This window comes from Struthio camelus, chromosome 2 (assembly GCF_040807025.1).
Source record: "Struthio camelus isolate bStrCam1 chromosome 2, bStrCam1.hap1, whole genome shotgun sequence".
NCBI lineage: Eukaryota > Metazoa > Chordata > Aves > Struthioniformes > Struthionidae > Struthio > Struthio camelus.
Window position 1 is genome coordinate 168,456,514 of NC_090943.1, and position 27,108 is coordinate 168,483,621.

At 41.4% G+C, this 27,108-nt stretch overlaps 1 protein-coding gene across 25 annotated transcripts in view; it reads right to left on the minus strand.

Moving 5' to 3' along the window:
* The window catches only part of PTK2 (protein tyrosine kinase 2), a 212,586-nt gene that overhangs the window by 129,885 nt on the left and 55,593 nt on the right, over positions 1–27,108 (minus strand). For 8 of the 25 annotated variants that reach the window (XR_011139351.1, XM_068933407.1, XM_068933403.1 and 5 more), the window contains exon 1: positions 16,457–16,825. The exons of 11 other annotated variants lie outside the window; for them this stretch is intronic. Coding sequence is in view for 8 of the 14 variants with exons in the window: in XM_068933407.1 (XP_068789508.1) it covers positions 16,457–16,559 (103 nt within the window). In the remaining 6 variants the exon portion in view is untranslated. Of the gene's footprint in view, positions 1–16,456; positions 16,898–17,507; positions 17,649–27,108 lie in introns of those variants that run through there. 6 more of the 25 variants (XM_068933416.1, XM_068933414.1, XM_068933419.1 and 3 more) reach the window with 5 other exon arrangements.

Here is a 27,108-nt window from a genome sequence, read left to right on the forward strand (position 1 = left end):
CTGAAAGCAAAGAACACAACCTCCTTGTAAAAGGCATTTTTCATCATGCTTTTAAACTATTTTTAACTTGTTCACAGCCAATAAAATCAGTTCATGCAAAGGGGAATTCAAAGCACTAAACAATTCACCTTTGAAAACCACAAGCACGTCACAGAATGGTTGAGGTTGGATGGGACCTCTGGAGATCATCTCGTCCAAGCCCCCTCCTCAAGCAGGGACCTCTAGAGCATATTGCCCAGGATCACATCCAGACGGGTTTGGAATATCTCCAGCGAAGGAGACTCCACTACCTCTCCGGGCAACCTGTGCCAGGGCTCTGTCACCCTCACAGCAAAGAAGTTTCTCCTCAGGTTCAGATGGAACTTCCTGTGTTGCAGTTTGTGTCCGTTGCCTCTTGTCCTGTTGCTGGGCACCACGGAGAAGAGATTGGCCTCCTCCTCTTGACACCCTCCCTTCTGGTACTTGTACACATTGATCAGATCCCCTCCTCAGTCTTCTCTTCTCCAGGCTCAACAGGCCCAGCTCCCACAGCCTTTCTTCAGAGGAGAGGTGCTCCAGTCCCCTCATCATCTTCGTAGCCCTCCGCTGGACTCCCTCCAGGAGCGCCATGTCTCTCTTGTCCTGGGGAGCCCAGAACTGCACACAGGACTCCAGATATGGCCTCACCAGGGCTGAGGAGAGGGGCAGGATCACCTCCCTCCACCTGCTGGCAACACTCTGCCTCATGCACCCCAGGAGACCATTGGCCTTCTTGGCCACAAGGGCACATTGCTGCCTCATGTTTAACTTGTTGTCCACCAGCACTCCCAGGTCCTTCTCGGCAGAGCTGCTCTCCAGCAGGTCAGTCCCACATACTATTAGCGTACTAAGGTTTGCGTGTCAGAATTTACTGGTGTTCAGCAACAGAATACAGCCCTCTGCACAAGCTCCGACAGTCTGCCATGAAAAAATCCCAATTCCAGCATTTGGATAGCCAGCCCAAATAACAGAGCTTTCAAAGAGCTTTTTTCAATAGCGTGAAATATTTTTGCAAATGCTCTTCACGTTCCCAGGTACGGTTTTAATGTTCAAATACCAATAAAGGAGCCCTCAAGTCTGGGTTTGCAGCCTGCAAGAAGCACGATGGCTGCACACAACAGAATCGACGCATGATTATTTCCACAGAATATACTTGTATTGAAGTTTGAGTCAGTTTTTCAAAGGAAGCTCAAGTCGCCCTGCAGCCTGCTGAAGCAGCCTAATAAACCCGAGTTGTCCTTGCTGCTGCCAAAGCTGGAGAGCTCACTACTCCCTTCCTCCTTGCCAAGGGTTTCCTCATCCCCTCTGCTCCCGACCAAGCAGCCCCTGCTTCCCTTCTGTGGCCTCCTAGCGCTTCGCACAAGCTTTCTTCAGCTGCTTTTACTTGTTAAGACAGAAGAAATCTGTCCAGACTTTTTTTTTTTTTTTTTTTTTTTGGCAATTAAATGAGATGAAGTGGCTCAAAGAGAGGTCTAAAAAGCTTTGGAGTCAGCACAAAGTAAACAGCAGAAGCACACGGCCAGCAGCTGGAAGGAGGCTTCCCAGTTTTGGCAGCAGCAGGCGGCTGTGTCGGCTCACCGCTCTCGTTGGCCTGTACCTTGGAGAGGAGGACGAGGAGAGAAAAAAAAAAAATCTGTGGGAGTTAGAAGCCATCTTCCTCCGAGGTTCTGAACTCTAAGACACTTGTTTGCACTCACAGAAGGGCTAGAAAGGGTTGTGCTTGGGTGAAATTACTTTTTCTAATACAGCCACGTGAATTATTTGTGCTCCAGAACGGTCAGCTCTGAGCCTCTGTCGCAAACTGTTAAATGGCGTTTAATGATTTTTCAATACCTGGGCAAGGGGAAGGGAGAGAGGAGGGCAGGGCACTGGTAGGAAAGGAAGAGGAACTCAACTCTCTTTTAATGGCCAAAGGCGACAAAAGCAATTTGGTTAAAATATCAGTATTAAAACATAATTTTTAACTTCAATGTTATTTTCTTCCTTTCCCTCTAAAAACATTTATCAATTCTTAACTTGTACCTAGATTTGATACACGTGACCAACTACAGGGGCACATTTGAAAAAGAGACCAAGAATCTTAACACCAACACACTGAAATGGCTCAGGAAAATATCCCATGATTGTCAGAAAAAAAAGAGCGAGCACGAAGACAGAGTAGGAGAAGCTGCTGAGAAAAAATAAGGGACACGATCAAGGCAGACTAACTTTCACAGTGTTTCAGCGTTCAGGGTCCAAAACCGGAGTCCAGCTTCCTGGCTGAAACAACGTTCTCCTTCCACTGCCTGACTTACCCAAGAAGCTCCTGTGGGCACCTCCTGAACAACAAAGGTGAATAGCTCTCGAGGCCACCGACAGACCTACTTCTCTATTACCTACCCTTCAGAGTAAGCAAAGGAAAAAGAAAACTGCATAGGAGGTCTTAACGTTATGACTAATTATTCATAATAAAGCTTTTAGCAATAATGGCTTTGCTGAAATAGAAGTTTTACTCCTATAACAGATATAAAAGCATGGTATATAATAGAGTACATGTAAGACCTCAAATACATTAATTGCTTGTCATTAATCTAGGCATGTTCTTGTATTTCCTGTTAGCAGAGTAATGGAAGCAATTTATCTTGTAGTCCAGTAACTTCCGAATTTGCAACGTCTGAAAACCAGACGACGAGGCTGCTACAGCATCCAGCGTTCTTCTGAGGCGCAAGCAACTTTGCAAAATACAATCTGATGCTATGTTTGGCAACATGCGACTTTGATGGTATTATAAAATGTGAAGGAAGTGTATGGAAAGTATGCTTTGAAGTGCTGAGCATACGGATATAGCTTATAAATACATGAGAAAATTGTATGCATATACCCAAAAGTACACTGGAATTTTGTATCTCTGGATATGATGCATCTCCTGACTTTAGGTTAAGATTAGATACTGCACGAGCTGAAGGCCTTGAAGGCACGGTCTGAGAGGGAAAAAAAATTATCTAAAAATCTAGTTTCCTCAAAGAGATGATAATTTGCCTTTGCTTAGGAGGAGAGTGTTTACTACCAGAGTAGGCAGTTCTGATGCTAGAGTTAATTTTTATCTTTTTTATACAAAACTCCAAGAACTTGGCAGGTGCAGAAAATACGAAACTTCTGGGAACAGGAGAGACCAAATAAAGCTTATATCTAAGGCTGAAGCTAAAAGGTGATGAGCACCTACAATTTGCACCGAAGTTAACAGAAGGCCTGATAGTTAGCTGTATTGTGATACTATCTAGAGCTCCTCAGCTAGGCATCCAAATTTAAAAGGGTGGTGCAAGTACCATATTAGCTTTTAAAAGCAACTTCTAGGGCAGAGACCATTTGAATACATGATGACAGAACAATAAGGATGAAGTGGAATGGAAAAAAACGTAGCTGAAATATGCCTGGCACAGACAATGACAGCATAAGCAAATCTAAGCCCTAATTGCGTTCAAGTATTTTGTATAAACGTCCTAATAAAGGTATGGCTTAAAGAGAAGCTCGGCATTTGTTTCCATCTGACTCTCAAACAGTATTGCATTAGCTTTCAATCAGCTCCAGGACATTTCACTGAGCAGATGAAGCAAGTTTAGTAGATAACGGACAGGCAAATAGTAAAAAATTAGTTCAAAATGCAGCTAGGTTCTTCTGTCAAAGACAACGCTACTCAGAGGAGTGACGAACGCTGATGAGAGGTGATCAATGGAGAAGCAAAACGTGGAGCTTGTCAGGCTTCAGGCAGGCTTGAACATTTTTGTTCCACCTGTATCACGTAGACCCAGGACACACAGACCAGGTAAACTTGTGAGACACACCATATTTAACTGCTCCAGTGCTTGTTTTTGGTAGAGGTCACGTCAATGTTCCAGCTACCCGAGCGTAACGTTTTGGAAACTCACGGTGAGTAAGATTTGTTCTGAACAAAGAAGGATGTTACAGTAACGTAAACAGGAATACGGAGCATCACACTTGATTAGACTTTGTGCTTTACTGTTTCAGTAAAAACACACCCCCAACCGACAATCTTTCACTTTAAGATTATGTATTTAGAAGCTTTTCAGAATAAATGGTAAATTCTGATTCATTCATGGTAACAGTAATTGCTCATTTAGGATGCCGGTTAGAGATGACAGTTCTTTCCTGTCCCATTCTAGTCTCCTGCAAAATGAATTTCATAATTGCAGTTAAACAGAAAAAAGTCCATTTATAGCAAGAACTTTAGCTGCACAGGCTGTATCTTTTCCATGCTTTGTAGCAAAAATGAAATACACATGAAAAGGATGTTACAGCAGGAAAAAAATCCTTCAGGAATAGGTGTTCACATGTTTCTTCTCTGCAAAAATGGCAGCAGAGTCTACGCCCATTTACTCTCTTATTTTAGCCATCCCCTGCCATGCTCTTGCTAGAGATCGGACCGTCCTATTTCTTTCAAAGTCTTTGAAGACTTTGCCACTTGGAGTTAAGTTTCTGCTTTATGGCCCAGCGCTGGAACTGTGCAGAGCTTTTTTCGCCTCAAACACGCTCCCAGTCTGTGCTCAATATCTGCAAGCTAATCAAGTACAGATTCATTCAGTTTTTTAATTAATCAAACGAAACCAGGAGCTCAAAGACTTCAGAGAGCAAGATGAACAGGAAAACAAGATTGCTTCAGTCTCTGCTTCACCTTTATGACGTGAAGTAATATTTAGAAAAAACGTTCCTCATATCCATCTTCCCTTACACATATCAATTAACTTATTTCAACAGTATCCAAAACGATAGGATTTAGAAAGACTCCCCCCCCCCCCCCCCCCCCAAAATCTCGCTGGTTTGTCTGCTTTACATTCTTCCGTTTTACCATCATCTGAAAAATGCTTGATATAAAAAAAATTATCTGAAATTAACTTTTTCAGTAAATAAGGATAAATATCCAGTAAAAACACCAAGCCTTTTGTTCCTCGTCTTCCAGATAAAAGATGTATTTTTAGAACTGGATGTGTTCTCTCACAGTTTAATTTCAAAAAAAAAAAAAAAGGGGGGGGGAGGAGAGGGAGGATATGTGGCTGCATTAATTCCATCTCTAATTTACAGATCTTCCTTGCTCTTCATCTTGCATTACAAGAAGTTGCAGTAGTATTTATAGCAATCAGGGCATTTTTTGGAAAGGGTTTGTCAATGCTTCCAGGACATCTTCTAGGAGAGATTTATATTCCTTGCTTGCTTGTTTGTTTTAATGCAGCAAAATTAAGTTTAAAGAGAGAGATAGGAATATTCCCAAAGCATATTGTTAAGAATCACACGTTGTTTTGACAGAAAGCTAGGAGCTTATAAATCAAGACAACACATTTATATAACCTGCTCTTCCACCCTAAGCAAAACGGTTCGCAGCGACAGAACAAACAGCATCCCCGCGGCCTAAAAGGAGTGAGGGAAAAAACAGAAACAACGCAAAGAAGGAGGAATCAAAGCCAGAAATATTTCATGCAAAAATTCAGTGGTAAATCACACAGTACCATCAATTTCAAAGAAAACACATGCCATGATTTACCAAAACCAGCATCCTCAAGTGCCTAGGATCCACCCTTGCCCTTCGATCTGGCCTAAACTTTGCAAAACAATGAGTGTGCCCAGCCATTCTCCCGAAGGGCAGATTTCAGTACATAAATACATCTACGGTACACTGAGAAGCACCGGGACACGTACATGCACCTGAAGTGCTCCACACCTGAAAGGACTCGGCTCTGCAAACGTGCAACAAAACCGCACGCGCAGTCGCAAAGGACACATTTTACGATCAGGTTCACTGCATTACAGTAGCTTTGCTGTCCTTGCGAGGAACAGAAAGATAATGGCTTACATCACCTCTACAGTCTACCCCGTGAAATATTTTTTCCATTAGAGGAAAAGAATGAGATTACGTTTTATTTCCATTCCCAACAGAACTGGAGTAATTATTAATAAAGTGAGTGCATATTGGATACAAAGGGCAGGGAAAGTCTAATAAAAAGGAAAAAAAAAATTCCCTCCAAGAATATTACGGTAATAAGTTACAGAAAGCAATGAACAAAGTCCTGGATTATACGATTATTCCAAGGCTGAGGCGTCAAGTATACTTCAGAGACAGAAACCCAACTGAGTTCATGATAACTGTCCTGCCCTAGGTCCAGGCCTCCTTAAAGCGTCTCCAACTTCTTGTTACGTTCCTATCACTGAGCAGGAAAATACTGACCAGCTTCACACATCAGTGGCCATCTCCTTAAAAGAAGCACTAAAATAAGTCATTACAGTATTTCAACATCTTTTGTGGGTCCATGAATACACACTAACGGTAGGTAAAGACATTTTATGCTAAGGTTAGGCTTTCTACCTAAGTCAGCCCTCTTGTTTTTCCCTCTCCAAACACAGCGTGCTCATACTAAGCTCTCTGAATTGCCCAATATACCAAAGAAAAATGGAAATTAGAGAGACAACTGCAAGCTTCACAGCTGGCTTCACTTTTCCACGTGCCAGAAGATGCACAAAACGTAATGACCGAGCAAATTAGTACAGCTTCTTTTGAGATATTGAATGCAAATACGCATAAGTCAAATTTTTTTGGACGTCTCAAGCATGAGGAGAGCATCCTTGGGCCAAAACAATGATGCATTCATAAATATGTATCCAAGTATGATCCTCACTGTGTAATGCATTTCAAACACATACTTTACTAAGTTATGCAGGGATGTAGTGTCAGGACCATACTGAGGTTCACCTTTTGAGAATTTTCCCCCTTTTTGACTGATTTTTACTTGTTTCTGAGATTAAGATCAGACCATCCCCCCCAGGTTTCCTTCACTTTGGCTTAAGTGTGATGTTAATATATTAAAAGAAAGTGGAGATAAATCTAGATTAAAGCGAAATGAGTGTCTGCCATTGTTTTTCCCATCCTGGATAAACATTAGTTTAAAACAAACAAAAACATATTTGAATTAATGTAAACTTCCCATGCAGGCAAGTCTTCAAATTCATTTCCCTAAGCTCAGTACACACACATCAGACTTTAAAGAAGCTCACACTGGGCTGCTCATCAATCCATTCTTAACAATTGAAGACTTAAAGCAAAAGCACTAAAATATTAATGATTCAGAAGAGCAACTATCCACACCAATATTTTCCTCTAACTATTGTGGGGCAGATACCAACAAGTTAGGGAAAAATGTGTACTGCTTGAAAAGAAAGAGGTACAGGTTGTGATCTTCACAGGCATAATTGCACGCGTTGACATTTATTACTTAAATGGTGTGGGTGTCCAGTTATGGCTTTACAGAAGTGCTCTACTGTGCTTTACCTCTTTCCTTCTTAAGGAACCTGCTGGGCTTAGCTTAAACTGTTCAATGAAAGCCCTGCAAAAAGGGCTTAGCTGATGTCTACAGTAATATTTTCTTTGTTACCCTGCATTACAGTATAAGCTTTCTCAAATCCATTGCTACTTTTCCATTGTTGATTTTTACCATATTTCCTGCTTCACGTCTAACCAGGGCATGGAGGAATTAGATTTTGTAACAACTATAAAAGAAGGGTTTTTTTTGTATAGTAGTTGCTCTTAGTGTCCGATACACTCAGTGAACGTTGCAGCTGTTAACTAGAACGGAAGAACAACAGCGACGTAGTCAGACCGTATCTCGGGGTCTAGACCAAAGTAAAATGCAAAAATTGTGAACTAAAAAAAAAAAAGCACAAAAATTGCAGGTGTAAAATACACTAAAAAGATATACTGTATTTATATACACACTATATATACTCCCCCTACTTTATCTTCGGTAGGAAAAGGGCCTAATATATAATTCCTCAGAGGAAGACAGAGCAGCACTGATCATCTATATGCAGCCTGGCCCACCGCTGCCCACAAGCAGCAAGCTGCAATACATTTTAGTCCCAACTCTGCCATTAATTTATTGCAGCACTCTAGCCAAACCAAGTAAGTCCTTACATCCTACTTTTCCTGCAGCATTAAACACTACCTTTTTGCATCAGGTGCTTTAACTATCCGATAAAATAACGGACAGAAATATAAACACGCTGTGCTTGCTTCTGAATTCAGGAAGCTACAACTTTAGTATCAACTTGTCCCCAACAGTCACTGCTCCTTTACAGGACATAGTGGCCTGAGAAATAGCGTGAATATTTTCCCTTAAAACTTCTAGAACAGTTTTGGAGCAAAGAGATTCCCAAGTCTAGGAGTGGACAAGCTTCAGCCTGAACAAGCAGTCGGAAAATTATTGAGTTAAAAATACATTAACTGAAACACGGATTTTCATAGGAACTATTAGGCAGCCACAGTCATGGCAAGCGCTGCCGTTTTTACTGTAATACACTCTTATTCAGCATGAAGTTATAGCCTATGTGAATATTATCAGCAACACGTTATGGAGCTCAGAGAAAGCAGCAAGACGCGCGGGGAAAGTCAGGCTTCCCACAAGTAAGAGTAATATTAGAAGAACGACCCAACAGAACAAGTCTGTCACTTTAATTCTCACAGTGTCTTCAGACTGACAAAAGAGATTTGAAATTATGCTTAGATGTGCAAATTTGATTCTTCAAGCACCATGTCCAACGTTAACAGCCAATGTAGATCACACACCTCGTTTTAGTAAAAAAATACATTAGTGCATGCTAAAATAATAAGACATTTGCTCAATAATATGGCACAGAATCAACTGGATTCCCCAAATGAATTTGAAAGAAAGCAGATAACGGACATTTTCCCGTCCAAGTACTATGACTCATATCCATTAAGATGTATATATAAGCATATAGTTGAAGGTACTTAGCAGCAAAAGTATAAAGACCCAAACCCTTAAAGGGCAGAAGAGAAATGGCGCAATGACAGTCTCCTACATTACTGTAAGAAAATCCTTATTATTAAATCCTCACATTATCACTGAAGCAGGAGTTCAGCATTAGAAGGCACAGATTTAGGAAAGCGTACAGAAAATCCTACCTTCTACTAAAACCTATGATGCATTTATAAAATACCGATTTAGCTGACAGTCAGCGCTGCTGTCTGTCCATCCCATCCGTTTGCCAGCATCCCGTTATTGCTGGGAAGAACAGGAACAGAGCAGCATGCAAATCAGTGATGTGCTTTCCAGCCGTATGATAAAAGCGGCATACTCGCACACTGTGCTGCAGCGCTGGCTGAAGACGCAGAGCCCACTGCCACCCGGGCGCTTTGCAGCAGCCTCGGGTAAAGGTTTGGGATGGACAAGCTACAGCACACGCGCGCTGCGGTTTTGGCAGGTCAATCTACAGGAAATCATAAATCAGAGACCCTTTATGCCAGGGTTTTAATCATGCTAGCATGACTCAAGAGTGCTGCAACCATAAACACCAGAATGGACAAAAAGCTGCTGTTCCATAATTAATTTACTAAGCAGACTGGCAACGCAAATTGTTGTAGGCAAATCAGCCATCGTTATCAAACTGAAAAAACTGCTGCAGTCTGCAGTAGTTTAGTTATAATTCTACGTTATTTTATCTTGGCCAATCGTCATGTCACAGAATAGATAAAATCTTCTCTTAACGGAATATAGAACAATTTCAGGAATACAATCTCTACTAGTACCTCCTAATAAAAGCAAAGACAATAGATCACCGCAGTTGCAAGCATACTAGCAGAGAGCCTATGAGAAGGGCTTAAATCTTACGGCTCCTTATCTTTAGAAGCCAGCTGAGAAGCTTCAGGAATACATCTAGTTGTCTTTCCCATCCTCCTCCCTAGAAATAAAGATTCAACGTGACTATAGACCATTACCCATCATGCCGCTATTTGTGATGAAAGAGTTCCTTGCTACAATAATCTTTTTATAGACCTATTAAAGGAGAAAATTCAACAGGCATAGGGATCCCTGACCAACAACAGTAATAGAGTAAGCAATTAGGCTAGCTTCTACAAGAACTAGAACCATGTTAATGAAGACGACTGGCTTTCCTGACAGTTTTAAATATTTTTGGTTTAGTCCAATTCCCTACAGGAACTAGGGAGCATATAACAATAGGAAGGAACTACTATTCTTTATTCATTAGTCAAAGCACACCACAAAGTCTGTCATGCTCCTTACAGTAGGAGACAGTGAAGATGATCTGCATCTTCCACAAGGTTGAGAACCAAAAGCCTTTATCCATTTTCTGGACATGGTGAAGATTATTTTATCAGTACCTGTTTCTGAAAGGCAATTTCCCTATCCTTGATGGCACATTCAGCCAACATAAGATGAAATATCAAACACTGGATGCATAGGAGAAATTATGACTATTCAATTTCCTCTGACAGACTTAGTTCTGAACTAAATTAAAGTGTCAAATTAAAGTCAAAATTTAGCTTTTAGTCTCAAAATGTCACACTTAAGTTCATTAGCCTCCTCTCCTGCTGATATGACACCTTCCATTGCTCTTCACTGCCAGCTTCTACCTAAACATTTGCTGCTGCCATGAGTACAGCAGTACCTACCAATTGCAAAATTGAAGGTCCTACACTGATTTTCTTCTTGTACTTGCATAAAATGAGGAGACTTAGACCTACGGAAAAACTTTCTTTCCTTAGAAATTTCTCAGTAAAGGAAGAGACTGTACTTTGTTCAGGGAATTTTAGTCCAATTAAAAGAAAAATGCTAGTGCTTAGTTTTAGGAGTCTGAAGTCTTTGGCAGGGGAAACTTATTTTGGGAAGTAGCGGCGGTGCCGGAGAGAAGCAGCAATAAGCAACCCTTGTCCTGGCGAAAAACCCGTTTCCTCTTCTGATAAATCCTTCCATCAAATGAACAACGGAAGTTTGTTCACAAATTGTTATTTTCAATGAAATGACTGAATGAACTGAATTCCACCCAGAAATACGTTCTTAGCAATATTTTTGCTAAGTTACATTTAATACGAGAAGAGGGGAAAGAAACCTTCCCTTGTATTGCAGGAGATGAAGCGTTACATCAAGTGTCAAACATGTTTCGGTTAACAGCATAACCCCGGCTATCCCCATCCATTACAACCTGTTCGAAAAACCTGGTGGCATTGCCTCTCTCCTCAACGATTCAATCGCACAGTAGTGATGTCATTTATTTTGTAAAAATCTGAGATCGTTATGAATGCTACCATACTTTTTCTAACTGTAATATATTACAACACATTTATGATATGCTGTACTTGAGCTCGTTTTAACACAACATTTACAAGGATATTTTATTGTAGGCCTTTGCTTTGTTTGCTAGGCTAGCCTGTGGAGATTATTGCCTTCTGTGGGCTTGCCTGCTCTAACGTGATCACTGTCTATTACTTTAAGATAGCTCCAGTTTTTAATGGATTGTTATGAACAAATACAAGCCCGGTCACGAGTTACGGATCCTAAAGAGTTCTTCGGACTAATAACTGATGAAAACTGCATGCTCTTTGCTTAATACACTCAGGTTTCTAAACGACATGAATTTGCGACTATCCAGTTTCTTTTAAATAGCACTTCAGGAAGCAGAAGAATTAAGTGAGCTGTTATATTTGTTACAAACACACAAAAGCTTATTTCATTACACTAACGCTGCCAATAAAAGCAGTGTATGAAATCCAGTTGCCCAAAGGATTTTGTTCATTAAAGGCAGATTTAAAACAGGTAAGAGATCATCTTCAGTATCTAAAGATACCAACTTCTAAATACTGCAACTGTTGCCTGGCTAACTGGGGGAGGGAAACCACGCTTTCCGAGAGTGAGCGTGCGTGTTTATATATCTATATCCTTTGTGACCTGTCATCAAATTTTTCAAATATAAACTGAATAAGATATGAAGGTCAAATTCCTGTTTCACCATTCAGCAAAAACGCACTATTTCAATCAACATAGCACCATCTCAAATGCTGACTTCCAGACACTCTGCAGCCTTTTTTTAAGCCATCTTCAAAAGGATATTTGAAACATTTTATTCTCCTTGCGTAATTTCCAGGTCTTCAAAGGCAGCTCAGAGTTTAAGTCCGCACTGGTTCATCAGGAGGTACTACAACTGATAAGATCAACTATCTCATAGGTAACACTAAATGTTCCCCAAGGGCTCAGAAGAGTCATTTGCCTTTTTTTTTTTTTTTTTTTTTGGTACAAATATCCCAAGTTCCATTTTCTGCTCCATTTCTCTTTGAGCAAGAAACAATCAGCCTAACAGAAATACATCAGTACTCTCATAGCTCTCATACCTATACCCTTCACATACATTTTGAAAAATACCACCTCTACCATGTGCTGTACTGAAACACTGGGGGGGGGGAAAAAAGGGGGGGGGGGGAAGGGAGGGGGGAAGGGCTCCAACCCCAAACAACCTCCCTGCCTACTTTTGCCGACTTTTACCTTCCCACAGGCATTTCACAAACTTTTCTTACATTGCTTTTGAAGAATTAGTGATGTTTGATGAGGTTAATGCTTTTTTTTTTTTTTTTTTTTTAAATACTTCCAACAACAAAACAGCCACACATTAACTGAAACAACAATTCCTCTTTTCCTGCTTGCCACGTCCTCAGAAACCCGGGGAGAAGCAGCACTCCCTAGTCATGCCTAGAGGTTGGCAAGAAGTGCAACACGTTCATCAGGTGCCTCCTCTAGTCACCTCAACTGAAAGTCTCTACAAAACTGAAGCAGAACTTGGAAGTTATTTCTCTGTTCGCAAAACAGAGCGGACAGATGAGATGGAAGAAAAGCTCTTTACTGCTTCTCCCTCTGCATCTAGCAATTTGGCTTCTACTCCAAAGGTGAACCAGTAGGCACCATCTGAACACCTCCTCCCATTGCACCAGAAAAGAACCGTTTACTTAAAAATCACTTTATCGCTCAGAGAAAGCGGTGCAATATTTAATAGACTGCAATACATATATACTTGTGTATATGTGTGTATATATATTTCAGAACATACTTGGCTTAAAAATAGCAAGTCAGCACACCGCTTTGGACGGAACTGGGTTTGATTATTCGGAGACAGTGAATATCTTTTCATGTTGCAGTCTAAAAGCTAGTAGTTAAGAACTGCAATCACCCTTGTTGTTAGGGTGCACCTAACAACATCAAGCCAATTTATTCTTTGTAAATTATTAAACGGGTAGCTCTTCATATGGAACATATTAAAGGAACTTCCTCCTTTGGGTAGATAATTTACAGGGATACGGCAGAGCTATCAAACAATTCCTTAACTGCTAAATTCACACTTCTTTCTGAATTCTTTTGTAAAGTTAAAAAGGGCAAACCACGTGAAACTGCGGGGGGGAAAAGGTGACTAGTAAAGACTAGTACAAAGTACAATAACTTATACCATTTAAAACTTACAATTAGCATCTGTAAGCTTTGGTAAGATTATTAATGATCCACATAAACTTATTTGGTAAAAATTTAAGCTAATTTAAACACTTTCTAGTCTACTGTTACAGTCGGAAAGAAAATATCCAAAGAGAACTAGCCCTATATGACACCGGCACAACATTTCAGCACTTAACTGGAGGAAAAGCACTGCCTTCTCAGCGACCAAGATACTCCCCCTTCAGTGTTCATTTAAGCTCTAACCAAGCTTGAATCCCTTTACTTCACTAGATCAGAGATTTAATTTTAAGTCTGCAATTACCTAGTAAGGGAAATGAGAAAAAACAAGCCAAGAATTGATCCATTTCCTATCATTACTGAAATAAGGTAATACAGATTTGCCTGCTGAGAAGAAATCTTCCAGTAAACAAAACACAAACTTTCTCTTAGCCTGCCAAACAAAATACTCTCGAATCTTGAGCATGCAGATCTAGACTGAATTATCAAATACAGTGACATTGCTTAGGACTGACGCTAGCGCGAAGGAGCCGGCAGAATCTGGCAACGCAGCTGACATGAATACTTCATAAAAAAAGAGCAAGTACTAGCTGACTAATTCTTTGCTGCAGTCCTTCAGACAGAGCGTACAGAATTAACTGCAATCAGATCAGCACACGGTACCACTACGCAGATAAGATTTCAGATTCAGAAACCCTAAAAGAAAAAAAAAAGTATACGCATACTATATATGAATATAGATTTAGTGAAATATTTCAAAGCATTTTCAAACGTCTGCCACGAGATCACATGTAACACGCAAAAAGCTCCGTCCTTCACAATCAAATAGAGAACGGACCGTTTGGAAAGACAGCTTATGGAAAACAAAACAAATACATCAAAGTCACATTTTAAAGCATATTACTAAACACTTAACAAAGGTTTATCAATTTTGCTCAGTTTTGTTTGTTCCTGCAGGTAACAAACTGAAGGTTTAACAGCCAATGGGTCAGAATAAAGCTACCCAAACTAAATGTTTATCTCATTAATATATTACCTTTCTTTGACTGTAGATATCTCACAGCCCTTATCAAAGTAGGCCAGATCCGTTTCATTCCCCTAAGGTTAAACGGGTGAACCGTATACAGAGTATTCATCAACTAAGAAACAGCCACCATTCGATCACAAATATAGCACAAGCTATTTCTCATCTGCCCTATTTTTTGAGGGATGATATGTAGCTTTTTTCCAGAAATCACCACAACCGGCAGAGTCAGAGATGCTGTGCCTTTGTCCTCTTATGTAACTGCTGGTGTCCCCCTTCTCCCCCCAGCAGGAATAAAGAGAGATCACAAGGCTGTTCTCCATGTCAGGAAGGAGAAGGCAGGATAGGCAATCCAGGAGAAGTTTTGCTGCAGCGAGGGGCAGAGGGAGGGATCACTTTTCATTCAGCGTCGTTGTTGGAGTGGGTGGGGGGAAACCAATACCTTTCAGCAGGACCCAATGCTGTCGTCTTCTGAAAGACTACGCTAGCCTGTTGGGGTGGGCGCCTGGAACCGAGCACAAGGAAGAAAACGGTTGTCCCCAATATGAAAACGTCTTACTAACAGATGGTAACAACCTGCGTTTTTTTCCTCTTCTAAAAGAAACTTTTTCTTTCCTACTTGTGCATGTTGAAAGTCACTCTCCAGAGAGCACCTTCATTCTGACTCTCTGCATGTTCCAAGGAGGCGGCTGGGAAGTTAACTCCATCTCCTCAGTTACCTAGTTTGCGACACGCAGCAACAGACATCTCCATTACCCCTTCTTGGCAAGCAAGTTTTATGAGAAGTAAAGCACAGCTCTATTTCAGCTTTACTTCCAGCTACTGTTGCTCACTGTTTTAGGAACTATTTCCCCCCAGTAGGCTGATAGATTCTGTACTTCATTAGACATCATCACGATGCTCACAGCGGGCGATTTCTCACTCTCAGCTATTTTCCCTATACGTGTTGTTACAGTATGTGAATGCAGGGCAAACAGTAGTTAGTTTAGCCCCAACAGTTCAGTAAGCCCGAGAAAGCATGCAAGACAAAGACCGCGCTAAACGCTCCTCCACGCGCCCTCCGAACAGAGGGAGGGGATTAGAAACTCAACTTCAGCTGCGCGTTATTTTATACGGGAGCGCTCATAACTGCCGATGCCTACCAACTACTGAACCGTCACCTCCCTATTTCAGACACGCTCCCCCAAAACTTCTGCAGTAACCGCCTCGGTCCGGCATCCAAGACTGCTACGGTGCAATACTTCACAGCCAGTTTCTCTTCCAAAAAGGAAAGTACATTGAATGAAAGCGAACACGAAGGAAGTTATGCTTACAACCAGTTTCACTTGATACCTTACAGTTGCTTTCCATCTAAGGAGGATCTGATTCTTTGGCTACTAGCAGAATTTTGAGCTTAATCCCTGCACTGTATCCTCAGACAGATACTCCCACCCACAAAACCAACACATAAAAACCTTTCGGATTATAAGAGTGTAAATATTAACGCCTTGCAATTCAAGTTAAGATACTCTGTGTGAGTTTCACATTTCCATCTAATTTCTGATAAACTTCAGTTTCAGATCAAACTCTTTCGCCATAATAAATGCATACTTTGGAGTTAGTTATTGTCTCTCTCTCTCTTTTTTTTTTTTTGCCTGTAATATGGGTGCCAACTTCTAAGACATCAATTAAAAGGATGTTGGCATTTCACTGAAAATGCTGTATCAATGACTTAAAAACACCGTCACCTAAAGGTGAGCAAGAGCAGAATTACATTCAGGGGTTTTAAAACATATGAGCATTAAAAGCAAAGCAATCAGATCCGCGCATCAGTGCCACTAAAACCAAAACAGCTAAAGTGTTTCCTTTCAAATAATTTTGGGTAATGAGAGAGGAGAGGCTATAAAATAAATAAATAGATAAAAATAAAAAGCCATTTCAGCTGCCAGGTGAAAAAAGATGCAGCTGACTTGCTTCACATTACAATTGCACGACCAGAATTAGAAATATTTTTTGAGTCCAGCTTTTTTCTCCTTTGATAGGAGAAAAAAAAAATCCCGTTTACCCACAGGTGGTAAAACATTAACAGAGGGAGGAGGGGGGGGGGAATAAAAAATAAAAAACGTAATTAAGTTGCATGTACCTTTAGCCCAGCATATTGGGAACGGACTACAGCCGCTCTTCTCCATACAGACAGCACCTGCTTGTCTCGGGGCCTGCTGGCCTGCCGCTTCCAGCGACAACATACACACAATCGTGCCGAGCTCATCCAGGCTTCGGCATACGGCGCCCGCCCGCAGCGCTCCGGCAGTCCGCGGTGGTGCAGGGGGGGGCTGGGGAGCCGGCCACTCGGGGGGCTTCAACCCGCGAGCCAGGAGCGGAGCTACTAACCTTCCCCGCGCTCGCTGTCTTCATCCGGCTGCGGGAAAGCCGGCCGTCCCCCTCCAGCGCCCGGCGCTCGCGGAGCCCCGGCCCCGGCGGCGGCTCAGCAGCGCCGAGCGCAGCCCATCCCTTTCCGGGGCGAGCGAGGCCGGCGCTGGAGGGATGGGGATGGTGCGCGGCGGCTGCCGGAGCCATGCGGGGCGGCGGGAGGAGGAGAGCGCGGAGGGGAGGCGATTAGCGGGCACCGCATTAGCATGCTAATCTCAGCTTTCTGCGCGGCTCGCCCGGCAGCCTGCTGTTTACCCAACTGAGAGCGGGTTCGGGGGGAGGGAAAAAAAAAAAAACACACACACAAAAAAAACAACCAAACAAAAAATCGCCTGAGCCGCAAATCAAGGCTGACCCGGGGCAGGGCTGTAGCTGTGCTGCCCCGAGGTTTTTTTTTTTTTTTTCTTTTTTTCTTTTTCTTTTTTCCAAATTCACGCCTTTGGCAGCCTCCCAAGGCGCCCCGCCGCCGCTCCGTTTGCGGCAACTATCCCGGCGACGTGGGAACAATGAAAGCCGGAACAATGCCCGGCTTGAGCACGGGGCGCTCGCAGCTATCCAGGAGGCTACGAGCCTGCAACAGAAACACCGCAATCACGCGTTCAAACCGGCTTCCCCCCCCACCATCACTTGAATATGCTTTGGGTATTTCATAGCTCCACTAACACCTTAAGAAAAAACAACAACAAAAAAACCCCCACGTACCCACGCACCCCCCCACGCGAGAACTTCCATAAACTTCAGCAGGAACGGGGGCCGGACCCTACCTCAACCCACGCTCCTCATCAGAGCTGCGGCAAGACGGCCGATGAAAGAATGCTGCCCGCGTTTATGTGCCTCTAAAAAAGAGCAAGCACATGCCTCTGATTCATCAGTACCCCATGGAGCTTCTTCGCATGCTTCCGGGCAAAAGGCAAAGGGCATCGCAAAATATACACACGTGCCCAACATCCTGGATAGCACTTGTTTCTTAACTTTGCAGCACGCAACATCAAAACTACAGGCAACAATGTTTTTTTCCCTTTTAAAAATCAGAGTATAAACGCTGTGCAAGCACATGTTCATAAACAAGCAAACAGCGTATATATCTGGAAATCAATAAAACACCCATTTTACTCTCAGCAAAAGGCCCACAAAAGAGACTATAAACAACTGATTCAGCCAAAATATGTATTACAAATCTACAGGAACAAAAATCTAACGCACAATCATTAAGCTCTTTACATATCCCATGTCAATCTTTTCTCACTTCCAGGCCCCAGCAGTAAGGTATAAGGCTTATCCAAGACTATAACCAAAAGGGAATTAATCTAAAGCTAACCACCTTCAACTTCACATATCTGCCCTGCTGTAGCAGCACAAGCTACTCTACAGCAAATGTTGAATTTAATCACTGTTCTTTACGTATAAGTACTGCCATCTTGACTTTGCAATACGCTGGCTATGTGGAATTAAAGCAGTGTATTTCAAAACTTGTGAGAAATACAGTTGCTGCCTTTTTTAAGCATTGCTTTCTTCTATATTTAAAAGGGGGGGGGGGGAATATATATATATATATTCACTGCAAAAAGGTAGTGACAAGGCTACACTAGAGCCGTCTGCTGTTCTGCCTCGCTGCTCAGGCACAAAGCTCTTCCTGGGGCTGGGGAAAGCCAAAGGGACCTGAAGATACGCCTGCACGCCTCCCCCCGCCAAAGTTTTCAAAGCCTCAAAGCGCTACACAAACAGCCAAATGCTTTCAATAACAAGGTCAATCATATTTACCTTGGGTAATACAGCAACACATGCTGCACTGTGTTATAATAATATTTAGGACACTCCCTCGCCCCTCCTTGTCTACAGCAGACAGAGCCACAAAGGGAAGGCGCCTTTGAGGTTGCAGCTCCAGCTCCGAGTGCAGGAAAGCTGATTTTAGGTACCCAACTCTGCCACGGGACTTCCTTCATCACCTTGAGCAAGTGGGCCTCGTTTTGCTCAGTTTCGAAACTGAAAGCCATAGGTATTTTCCTGGTTGTTACTAGGGTTGGTTTTGGTTCATCTTTTACAACGTAAAATATGAAAAGCCTACGCATCTATCAGTTGTAGTCTTTTTTTTTTTTTTTTTAAAGTTTTGAAAACAGAACTCTTGAAATATTAACTGATGTGTCCTCTCAAGGAGGATATGAATAAGCGCACTATGTGGACATTGCACATAAGCTAGTCTCATCCATGAAAAGTGTAAGTTCTCAATCTGAGTGTCAAGAGCTGCTGCCTGCTTTTTACAGCTATCCTCATTGACGACGTGAGTATTACAGTCATCCTCTTCAAGGACGTACTTTCTGGTTGTAATATGAGGCTACAAAAGGGAAAAGGTGAGGAAAAGAGTATCGTATAGTAAAATACTTTAAAACTCAGGTTTAGAAAAAACAAGCAAAAAAAAGCCAAAAAACCACACCCACATATCACACAGGAATTACTTCATTTCTATTCGTTACTGAAGAAATGTATATAACGGACACCTGCTTGTTCTCCTCTTGCAAATTATATCATCACTTTCTCAGTGCAAAAAGCCAAAAGCATTAAATTTGCATTCTGAAGGAAGTTAAAAATCCTAAAACTTCAGTGTAAAGAAAAAGAAGGACGGGCGGTACAAAGAGAAGACAAAAAGTTTTTAAAAGGGGGTTAAATATTTTTGTCTCTAAAGAATATACTCAATGCCAAGTATTTGCAATACTTGATAAATACGGTTCCTGAAGAAGGTATCCGAGTACCAGTTAAGTAAAACAACCTGTCCTAGGTGATGCCCATCAGACTGTAACATTCACAGAGGTAACCCTCCGTTGTCAGAAACTGGAGCTGTACAACACTACAGAATATTTTTTGTTATGGAAGATACCTATGCTGACATCTACTCAAAATATCATTTCTTTGATAACTGTCTGCTTAAACATATACTCAAAATATCTATTCCAAAATAAATTATGTATACTAACAGTATGTAGAAGCACTGGACGTTTTCATAAAATACACTTTGCAACCAAAAAAACCCCTCAAACCACCCCAATAATAAAACGGAGAGCTCACGGTCCTCAGCTAACAAACTGAATTTTGCCTCTAAGGAAATTTAAGTCGAGGCTTTTCTACAGTAACTATGACTTTGGCTGCTTAATTTCAGACTGGTTTTAAAGTCTGCTGAGTATCAGCATCAGCTCCTTGAAGGCAGGGAAACAAGCCAGAAGCTGAAGCTGTATTAAGACGTTTGGTTTTCGTTTTAATTTTGCCTTAAAGGCTGGTCCTGTACCCCCAGTGAAGGTAAGAGCAAAAAAAATCATAAAAGCCTCGTGAAATAAAGGGTTAAGAAACAATTTTGTACAACTGGGAGGCAGATAAAAGGCTGTATAATTCTCTCCACTCAAGCTTATCAAAACAAAAATAAAGCTCTAAAGTACGTATCGATGAATCGGCAAAGCTTGGCTTTCTTAGGGGTTATGTTGGAGTCAGAGCTCCTGCGGATGTCTCAGATACCTGAAGCTTCTCCCTCAGTGAAGGCATCGTTTAGGATCTCTCCACAATTCAGTCAATTATTTTCACATCAGTTAATATCTCCATTCAGCAATTTTTGGCCATACCGGCTGAGAAGCTCAGACGCTGTTGGGAAGGGGAACGGGACACAGCCAACCGGACAGAATCCTTACAGGATACTTGCCTAAGTCTCACTTTCCAGAGAAACTGGACAAAACTTGGTATTCAGAAACTGTGAAGAAAGTCTGCATATCTATTTCAAGGCAGTGTCTGACAGCAGAATGAAGAAAGAGACTTCTTTTTTTTCCCCATGTCTCTCCTGCAACCTCGCAGCTACTGCATGAACACAGCAGATCCAGACATCTCCTTCCAACAGAGGGAAGGAACCAGCACATTTACTTGTTAAGACAAAATGAATGTAAAGAGGTCCAGCCTACAGCATACTAATCACACCATCATCATCTTTTTTTTTTTTGTTTGGACTTGACCATTGATAGACGGAGCCACTTTCTCAGTCATTGCTTTTTCCTCTAGTAACTATGGGCTTAAGAACAAGCACACTTATTTTAAATTCTGCATATAGACATAAGAGATAGAATAAGAAAGTTTAACTGTATTCATTTGGCTAAGAGAAAAATGACAGCCCCCAAACCAAATCTGCCCTCACAAGAGGGCGAGGGTTTCCGGCAAAGCCACAAGTGCTTTTTTTACTGAGACTACTGCAGAACAGACTGCAAAGCTAAAAATGCCTCATGACTGCTCTAACACTAATTTTAAAGTGGTGTATTGGTCATAGGACAAGTCTTCTGAATCCTAACTCATTTGCTTGTCCATGTTTGCATCCAGATTACAACAAAGATGCTCTCCAACTACAGAACCTGCACCGTAACCTTCATTCTCCCAAGCTCATCCCTTGCTCCCCTTTTTTTTTTTTTTTGTCTTCTAGTTGCTGTATTTATTTCTTGTATGTGGAACATTTAAGAATAGAAAATACTATTCCTATAAGTTTCTTCTTTTTAGGAAGACAGAAAGATGCTTTTAGCTAGAGTCAATCAAAAGACCTCCTCTTTTGCTCACAGGAACTGTTGAGAAGTAGTGCATCATCATCTTTACATGTTTTCTCACCTCCATCCCTGGAAAGGTGACGTAACAGCTCATCCTGGAGGTCCTCACTAAGCACATGGAGGACAAGAAGGTGATCAGGAGTAGTCAGCATGGATTCACCAAAGGGAAATCAGGCTTGACCAATCTGATAGCCTTCTAGGATGGGACAACTGGCTGGGTAGAGAAGGGGAGAGCAGGGGATGTTGTCTCCCTGGACTTCAGCAAGGCTTCTGACACTGCCTTCCATCACATCCCATTCACGTCCTCATAGGCAAGCTCAGGAAACGTGGGTTAGAATCAGGCCATTTTTCTCTTGAAGAAAAAGGGTAACTAGTACTTGGAAAATATTCCTTGAGATTTGAAGGGGTATGATACAATAAAGCTCACCCTTTCTAGCTTCAAACAGCTGGGGCAGCTGTTATTCAGGGCGAGGAGAAAATACACAGAAATACTTTTACACTGCAAAAATACACAGAAAAAAAATCCCTCTGTAGGGAGCAGCATCCCTCTGCTGCTTTAACTGACTAGAGAAAGCCATATCCCCCCAAAAGTTGGTTCTAGAGCATAAACTATTTTAGATCTCTTCAAGAGATTCTTCTGGCATAAAATCTGATCCACTACTGAAGTTGCTGTCGTTTTCCTCATTTGCTGAGCTTCAATATGCATCTACGGTCATAATTCCTGAAAAACGTACAGTTTTAGAGTAACATTTCTCACCTTCTGGATTACAGTCACCTAATTAGCCTTACTATTCTCAGAACTACATTTTACAGTAGCATTCGTGTTTCTTTTTGAGCTGCAAGGCTTCCTTGGAGTTATTTAAGATTTCCATGGCTGTTTCACATACAGTTACCAAAATACTTACTTCTCGAAAAGCAGTACCTACTTTGCCAGAGGACTGGCTCTCTAAGTCCTTGGGGACAGCTGAAGTTGACAGAATTCACTGCTTTTATGCTAAATCTCAACCTACTGACAGTGGAGTTGGGAGGGGAAACAGAAGAGGAAGTTGGAGAGGGGAGGAAGAATTCGCTGTTAATGAAATTCCCAATACTTCCTCTTCCCAAAGGAGCCTCTGATGCTCAGCAACAGAGCAGGGAGCATGCAGCATCTTAGCCTAAGCTATTAGGACAACAGATGTTAGAAGGACCTCTAAGTTAGCTTTATTTTTCTTATTCTGTAAATAAAGATTTGCCACTTTTTAAGCTCATAGGGATTGCATTAATTTTCAGGCATATAAGCTATAGCATATTTTCATGTAGGTGGACTAATTCCTCATCCTCTCCCACTTCCTTCCATTTACTTTTTTGAAGGCTTATCATAGAGGAGTACAAAGTCAGCACCATGAAATCTGAGAATGGTTTAAAATTACTCCTTCCTTAGGGCACCGATTCCAAGCTTCTACTTCTTTGGATTCTAGGCTATTTGCAAAAGAAGCCGTGGTTACTCTCAAGATGCATTTGAGAAGTCTCTTCACGTTATTAGAGACTGCACCCTGCAAAAATCTGCTTCATGGGGACCTGGAAAACAAAGAGGAGAAAGAACTCTCATCTCTACACATCCTGCTCCTTCTTTTACCGCAAAACAAAGTCTGAGAATGTTGCTTGTCCACAGGCTCACTACGCCATTGCATTTGTATTTGTTTCTCTCTTCAGATTTCTCAGATGGGCAGGAAGGTGGTGAGAAGAGAGGAGGGAATGAGATAGAACTACCCATAGGGGCCACAAGGATGTTCCTCTGTGGAAGATACCCCAAACGGGTGGTGGTGAGGGAACAACCCTCTGTTACTGTTTTAAGGAAATACATTCTGCAAGGATTGCTTGCATTCTGTGGAAGGCATCCCCGACCTTACAGATGGTCCTTAAAACCCTTTGCCATTAATTCAAACGTAAACGAGGAATAGCTAGTCACATCTTCTGAAAGGGAATATAGAACACTGAAGCTCATTATGGGTCATATCTGGGCTGCTTTCTCCTTCATCCATCTAATAACTGGTTATAGAAAAGACAACAGAAAAGCTGCGCAGCAACAGAGGGCCCAGTTAATTTACCAGAAACGGTATAGTCCGAACACTTTCGCTCCCTTCTTCTATTAGCTTCTCTATATGCTAAATACAAAGTTAGAACAAGAAGCTGACCAAAACTCTGTGCTAAAAAGGTATTTTCAACTAAGAGTTCTACTTATGTATCATCACACCTTAGAAGAAAGCAGGGAATTTTCAAAGACCGAGCGTTACGTAAAACGCAAACACAGCATTAGCAACGCCTCACACTTTGGAATCACTAAATGCAACTACAAACTGAATAAACATCCATCAGCCCAAAATAATGCAACACTATTCCATTTATATTTAAAAACATATGAACGTAACAGCTAGCATTGTATTTCTTATTTGAGGATGAACTTAACATAAATTCCATACATGTAAGTAAAAGTTTAACTTACAGCTATCTAACTTTGAAGTTTTAGTACTGTAGAATAATCAACAAAATCAACAAGCCAGCGTTGACACCCTTCAAGGCTCTAAGAAAATAGGAAATTTAAAATTCATTTTTTACATATTGTCTTTTCAATTAAAGTTTTATAACACAAGCTGTATTAACCAAGCAAATTCTATGCCTAATCATATCAAGCAAAAAATAAAGTCAATTTATAAACAAGAAAATATTGTCAGAGATAAGAAACCCCCTGCCTCTCTCCAAAGATTCACAGATAGATTCACCATAGATTCAGTTTGAGATAGTTTCATGAGAAATTCAGACATGTTGGGTTTGATGCTTTGTGTAGGACGGCCCCTATCCTGTATAGCAGCCAGAATTCCTTAAAACTGCAGTAGAGTCCAGGTGGAGTTGAGCCACTAAACCACAGAAAATTCAACTCCTATTTGCTTTAATCAATCCCTCTTCCAATTTTATACCAAGAAGGGCCACTCACTTCACAACTTCCACCTAGGTCTCTGCCTTGTGAGAACGGCAATAAACCTGCAAGCACCGGCTCCTCAGGTAGTCCCCCTGCCATGCTGTGGGGAATCAAAGGGTGTCTTCAGGCAAGACAAAATTGTTTCCAGTGCATAATAACCCCTAAATAGCCTCATTTGTTCCTACAATTAGAAAAAGACAGCTCTTCAGCACTGTTCTGTTGAAGACATAATGTTTACCTATGAAAACGCCTGCAAACTGATATCACAAAGCGCCCAGAATAACCAGATCTAGGTTGCTCTACTTCAAGTTTTCCCATGTTTCAAAGCCCAAGTTAGTTTAGATAACCAACTACGAAACGAGATGAAACAGCATTCAGTAAGTCAAAGGTACCAAATATTCTCAGTCTTATCCTTTCGTAATACGTTGATATTATGAACAGATCAATGCAACTTCTTCACTGTAGCTCCAAATACAACAGACGTCCAAAAGCATACTCGGCTGTATCCACTGACTCGAGAGCAACCTGAGCACAAACGAAGGTGTTCTGCTGAAGCAAAGATTACTGCTATAAGGATTAAACTAGGCGAGAGCTATAGAGAGAAGCAAAAAATCCACAAGACCAACCGATACAATTGAAAGAGAGCCAACTTTTTGAGCATAGCCCTTTTCAGGTCTAGCGGAAAGGATATTAAACAAATATCCACAGTCTAACAATGGTAGACAGAACACTAAAAAGCCCTTTAATAGTTGCCTGAATGACCTACATTACCAGATGTCATGGGAGCAATGCTGTCAGCACTTAACAGCATCTGACAGGGCCAAGAACTCATCTCTCATCTGGTACCAAGTTGTCAAGCACCACTTTGAAAAGCCCTGTGGTATTAGCCTCCGCTATCCTGTGTGATGCATTTCAAACCAGATAGCTTTAAGGTTTTTAAGTTTAGGCAACAAGAGACTAAGAGGAGACAACAATCAGTGGATACGTAAATGAACAGAGGACAGCTATAAGCCTCGTCTTGTCACTGAGACATGGAAAAGAACACAGCTAGCTTAAATTGCTCCTAGAGAAGTTTAGGTTAAGTATCCTTAAATGATAGTACAGCAGGAATTTTTAAATTGCAGAAAGAGCTGTGAAATTACCATCTTAATAGGTTAGATATCTTCAGGAATGATGCAAGTTCAGTAAATTTTGTCTTGCAGTAGAGATTTCCTTTTTCCCCCCTCAGGCTTTGAAGGGGGCAGGTGATTAAGAAAGCCAGTTTGTGGTCCAGTCCTCCTTTAAATTTCCATTCAAAATCCTTGATTATTCAGCAGTCAATGTTTCCAGAACCTCAACTCTCATGATTACCTATGGCATCCCACTGTATCAATAAGCTCCCCCACCTTTCTTTATCACAAGGCCTCAGGTTTCAGAAGCTTAGTAACCACCTTTCCTCTCCCTTTCTTGGCGGACACACAGTTGACCAGGGAGATAATCAGTAGCAGTTTTAATGCTAATCAATAACGTGTTACCAAGACTGCAAGAAGCACCAGCAAAATGCTTCCATATCTTAATGGAAGAAGCTTCTTTGGACTCAAAGAGCAACTGAACTGCTAAACAGAGCTTCAGCTACAACTAAGGCTTTCAAAGCCTCTGCAGGATAAGCAGAGCAAACCACCACATCAAAAACACGTGTTTGCGTCCTGGCCCATCCAGTCGTCATAGATTTAATTCAAGAAAGCAGGTAAATCTGAATCACAAGATAAAGGCTATTAACCCTGGAAATACAGTTCCAACATTTCTCTATATTAACCCTTTCAGCATACGTGTGGCCGTACAATGAAACACCTGAAACAATATTAGTGCAAGTAACCAATCTGAATGAAGACTAACTTAAAAATCCTTTTGTACAGTTTCTAAACTTAGTAGAGGGATAATTAGCGAAGATATAATCTGGAGAACAACTTTGCGCTGGAGTTAAACAAACTATAAAGAAGCTGAATAGCTTCTGAAGCGAATCCGCTTCCCACTTCAAGCATTTGAAAGAGGACAGTAAAGAGATGAGACAAAGGTTGGATCGATACCTTTTCGCATCCATCTCTACCGTAATTCTAGCCTGCCTGTGGAAATACAGTCATCTAACAGACTGCTACTGTTACTCTGGCTCCTTAGCAGGAATAAAGGCCAAAAGAAAATAGGTTTGCAACAAGAACAGATTTTTTTTTTTTTTTTTTTTTTAGTTTGACCTTCCATATCAAAACCTGAAGAGCATCAGTCTGATGCCTAGCAAAGTAATGTCCGCAGTCTTTCAATTTCCATCACGGTACTAATTTCCCTCCCACTCTTAACAGGGAAAAGGGCTGCAGGAAACAACACTGCTACCTTTAAGCAGTTTGGATATTTTCTTAAAGACGTTCTTCACCTTCCTAAAACAAAAAGGCAGCATGAGAGGAAGAAGCCATTAGGTATAGTATCTACATTTTTTCTTACTACTCCCCTCCTCCAGCCTTCTGTCGAGCACAAAAACCTGCACAAGTAAGAGAGTTATTAGCTAACCAAACAAGCAAAACACTGGAACTGTACACAACAAGGACTGGTAAGAAAGTAAAAATACACTGAAGAAGTCCTCACGTAGTTTATTTATGGTCATTTTAGGCGTAACTTATAATAAAATAGCTGATAAAAAAATCCAGCATGTAATGTTTTTCCTCTCAGTCCACTGTAGCCTGTGATGCTCAACTTCAAACACGTATATGTGTATTTTGGGAGACGATTCCAAGTCACTCCCAACTCAGGTCCCGCGGAACAAAAAACACACTCTAACAGCTAACACTTTACATAAACAACTGCACAAGATCCAACTTG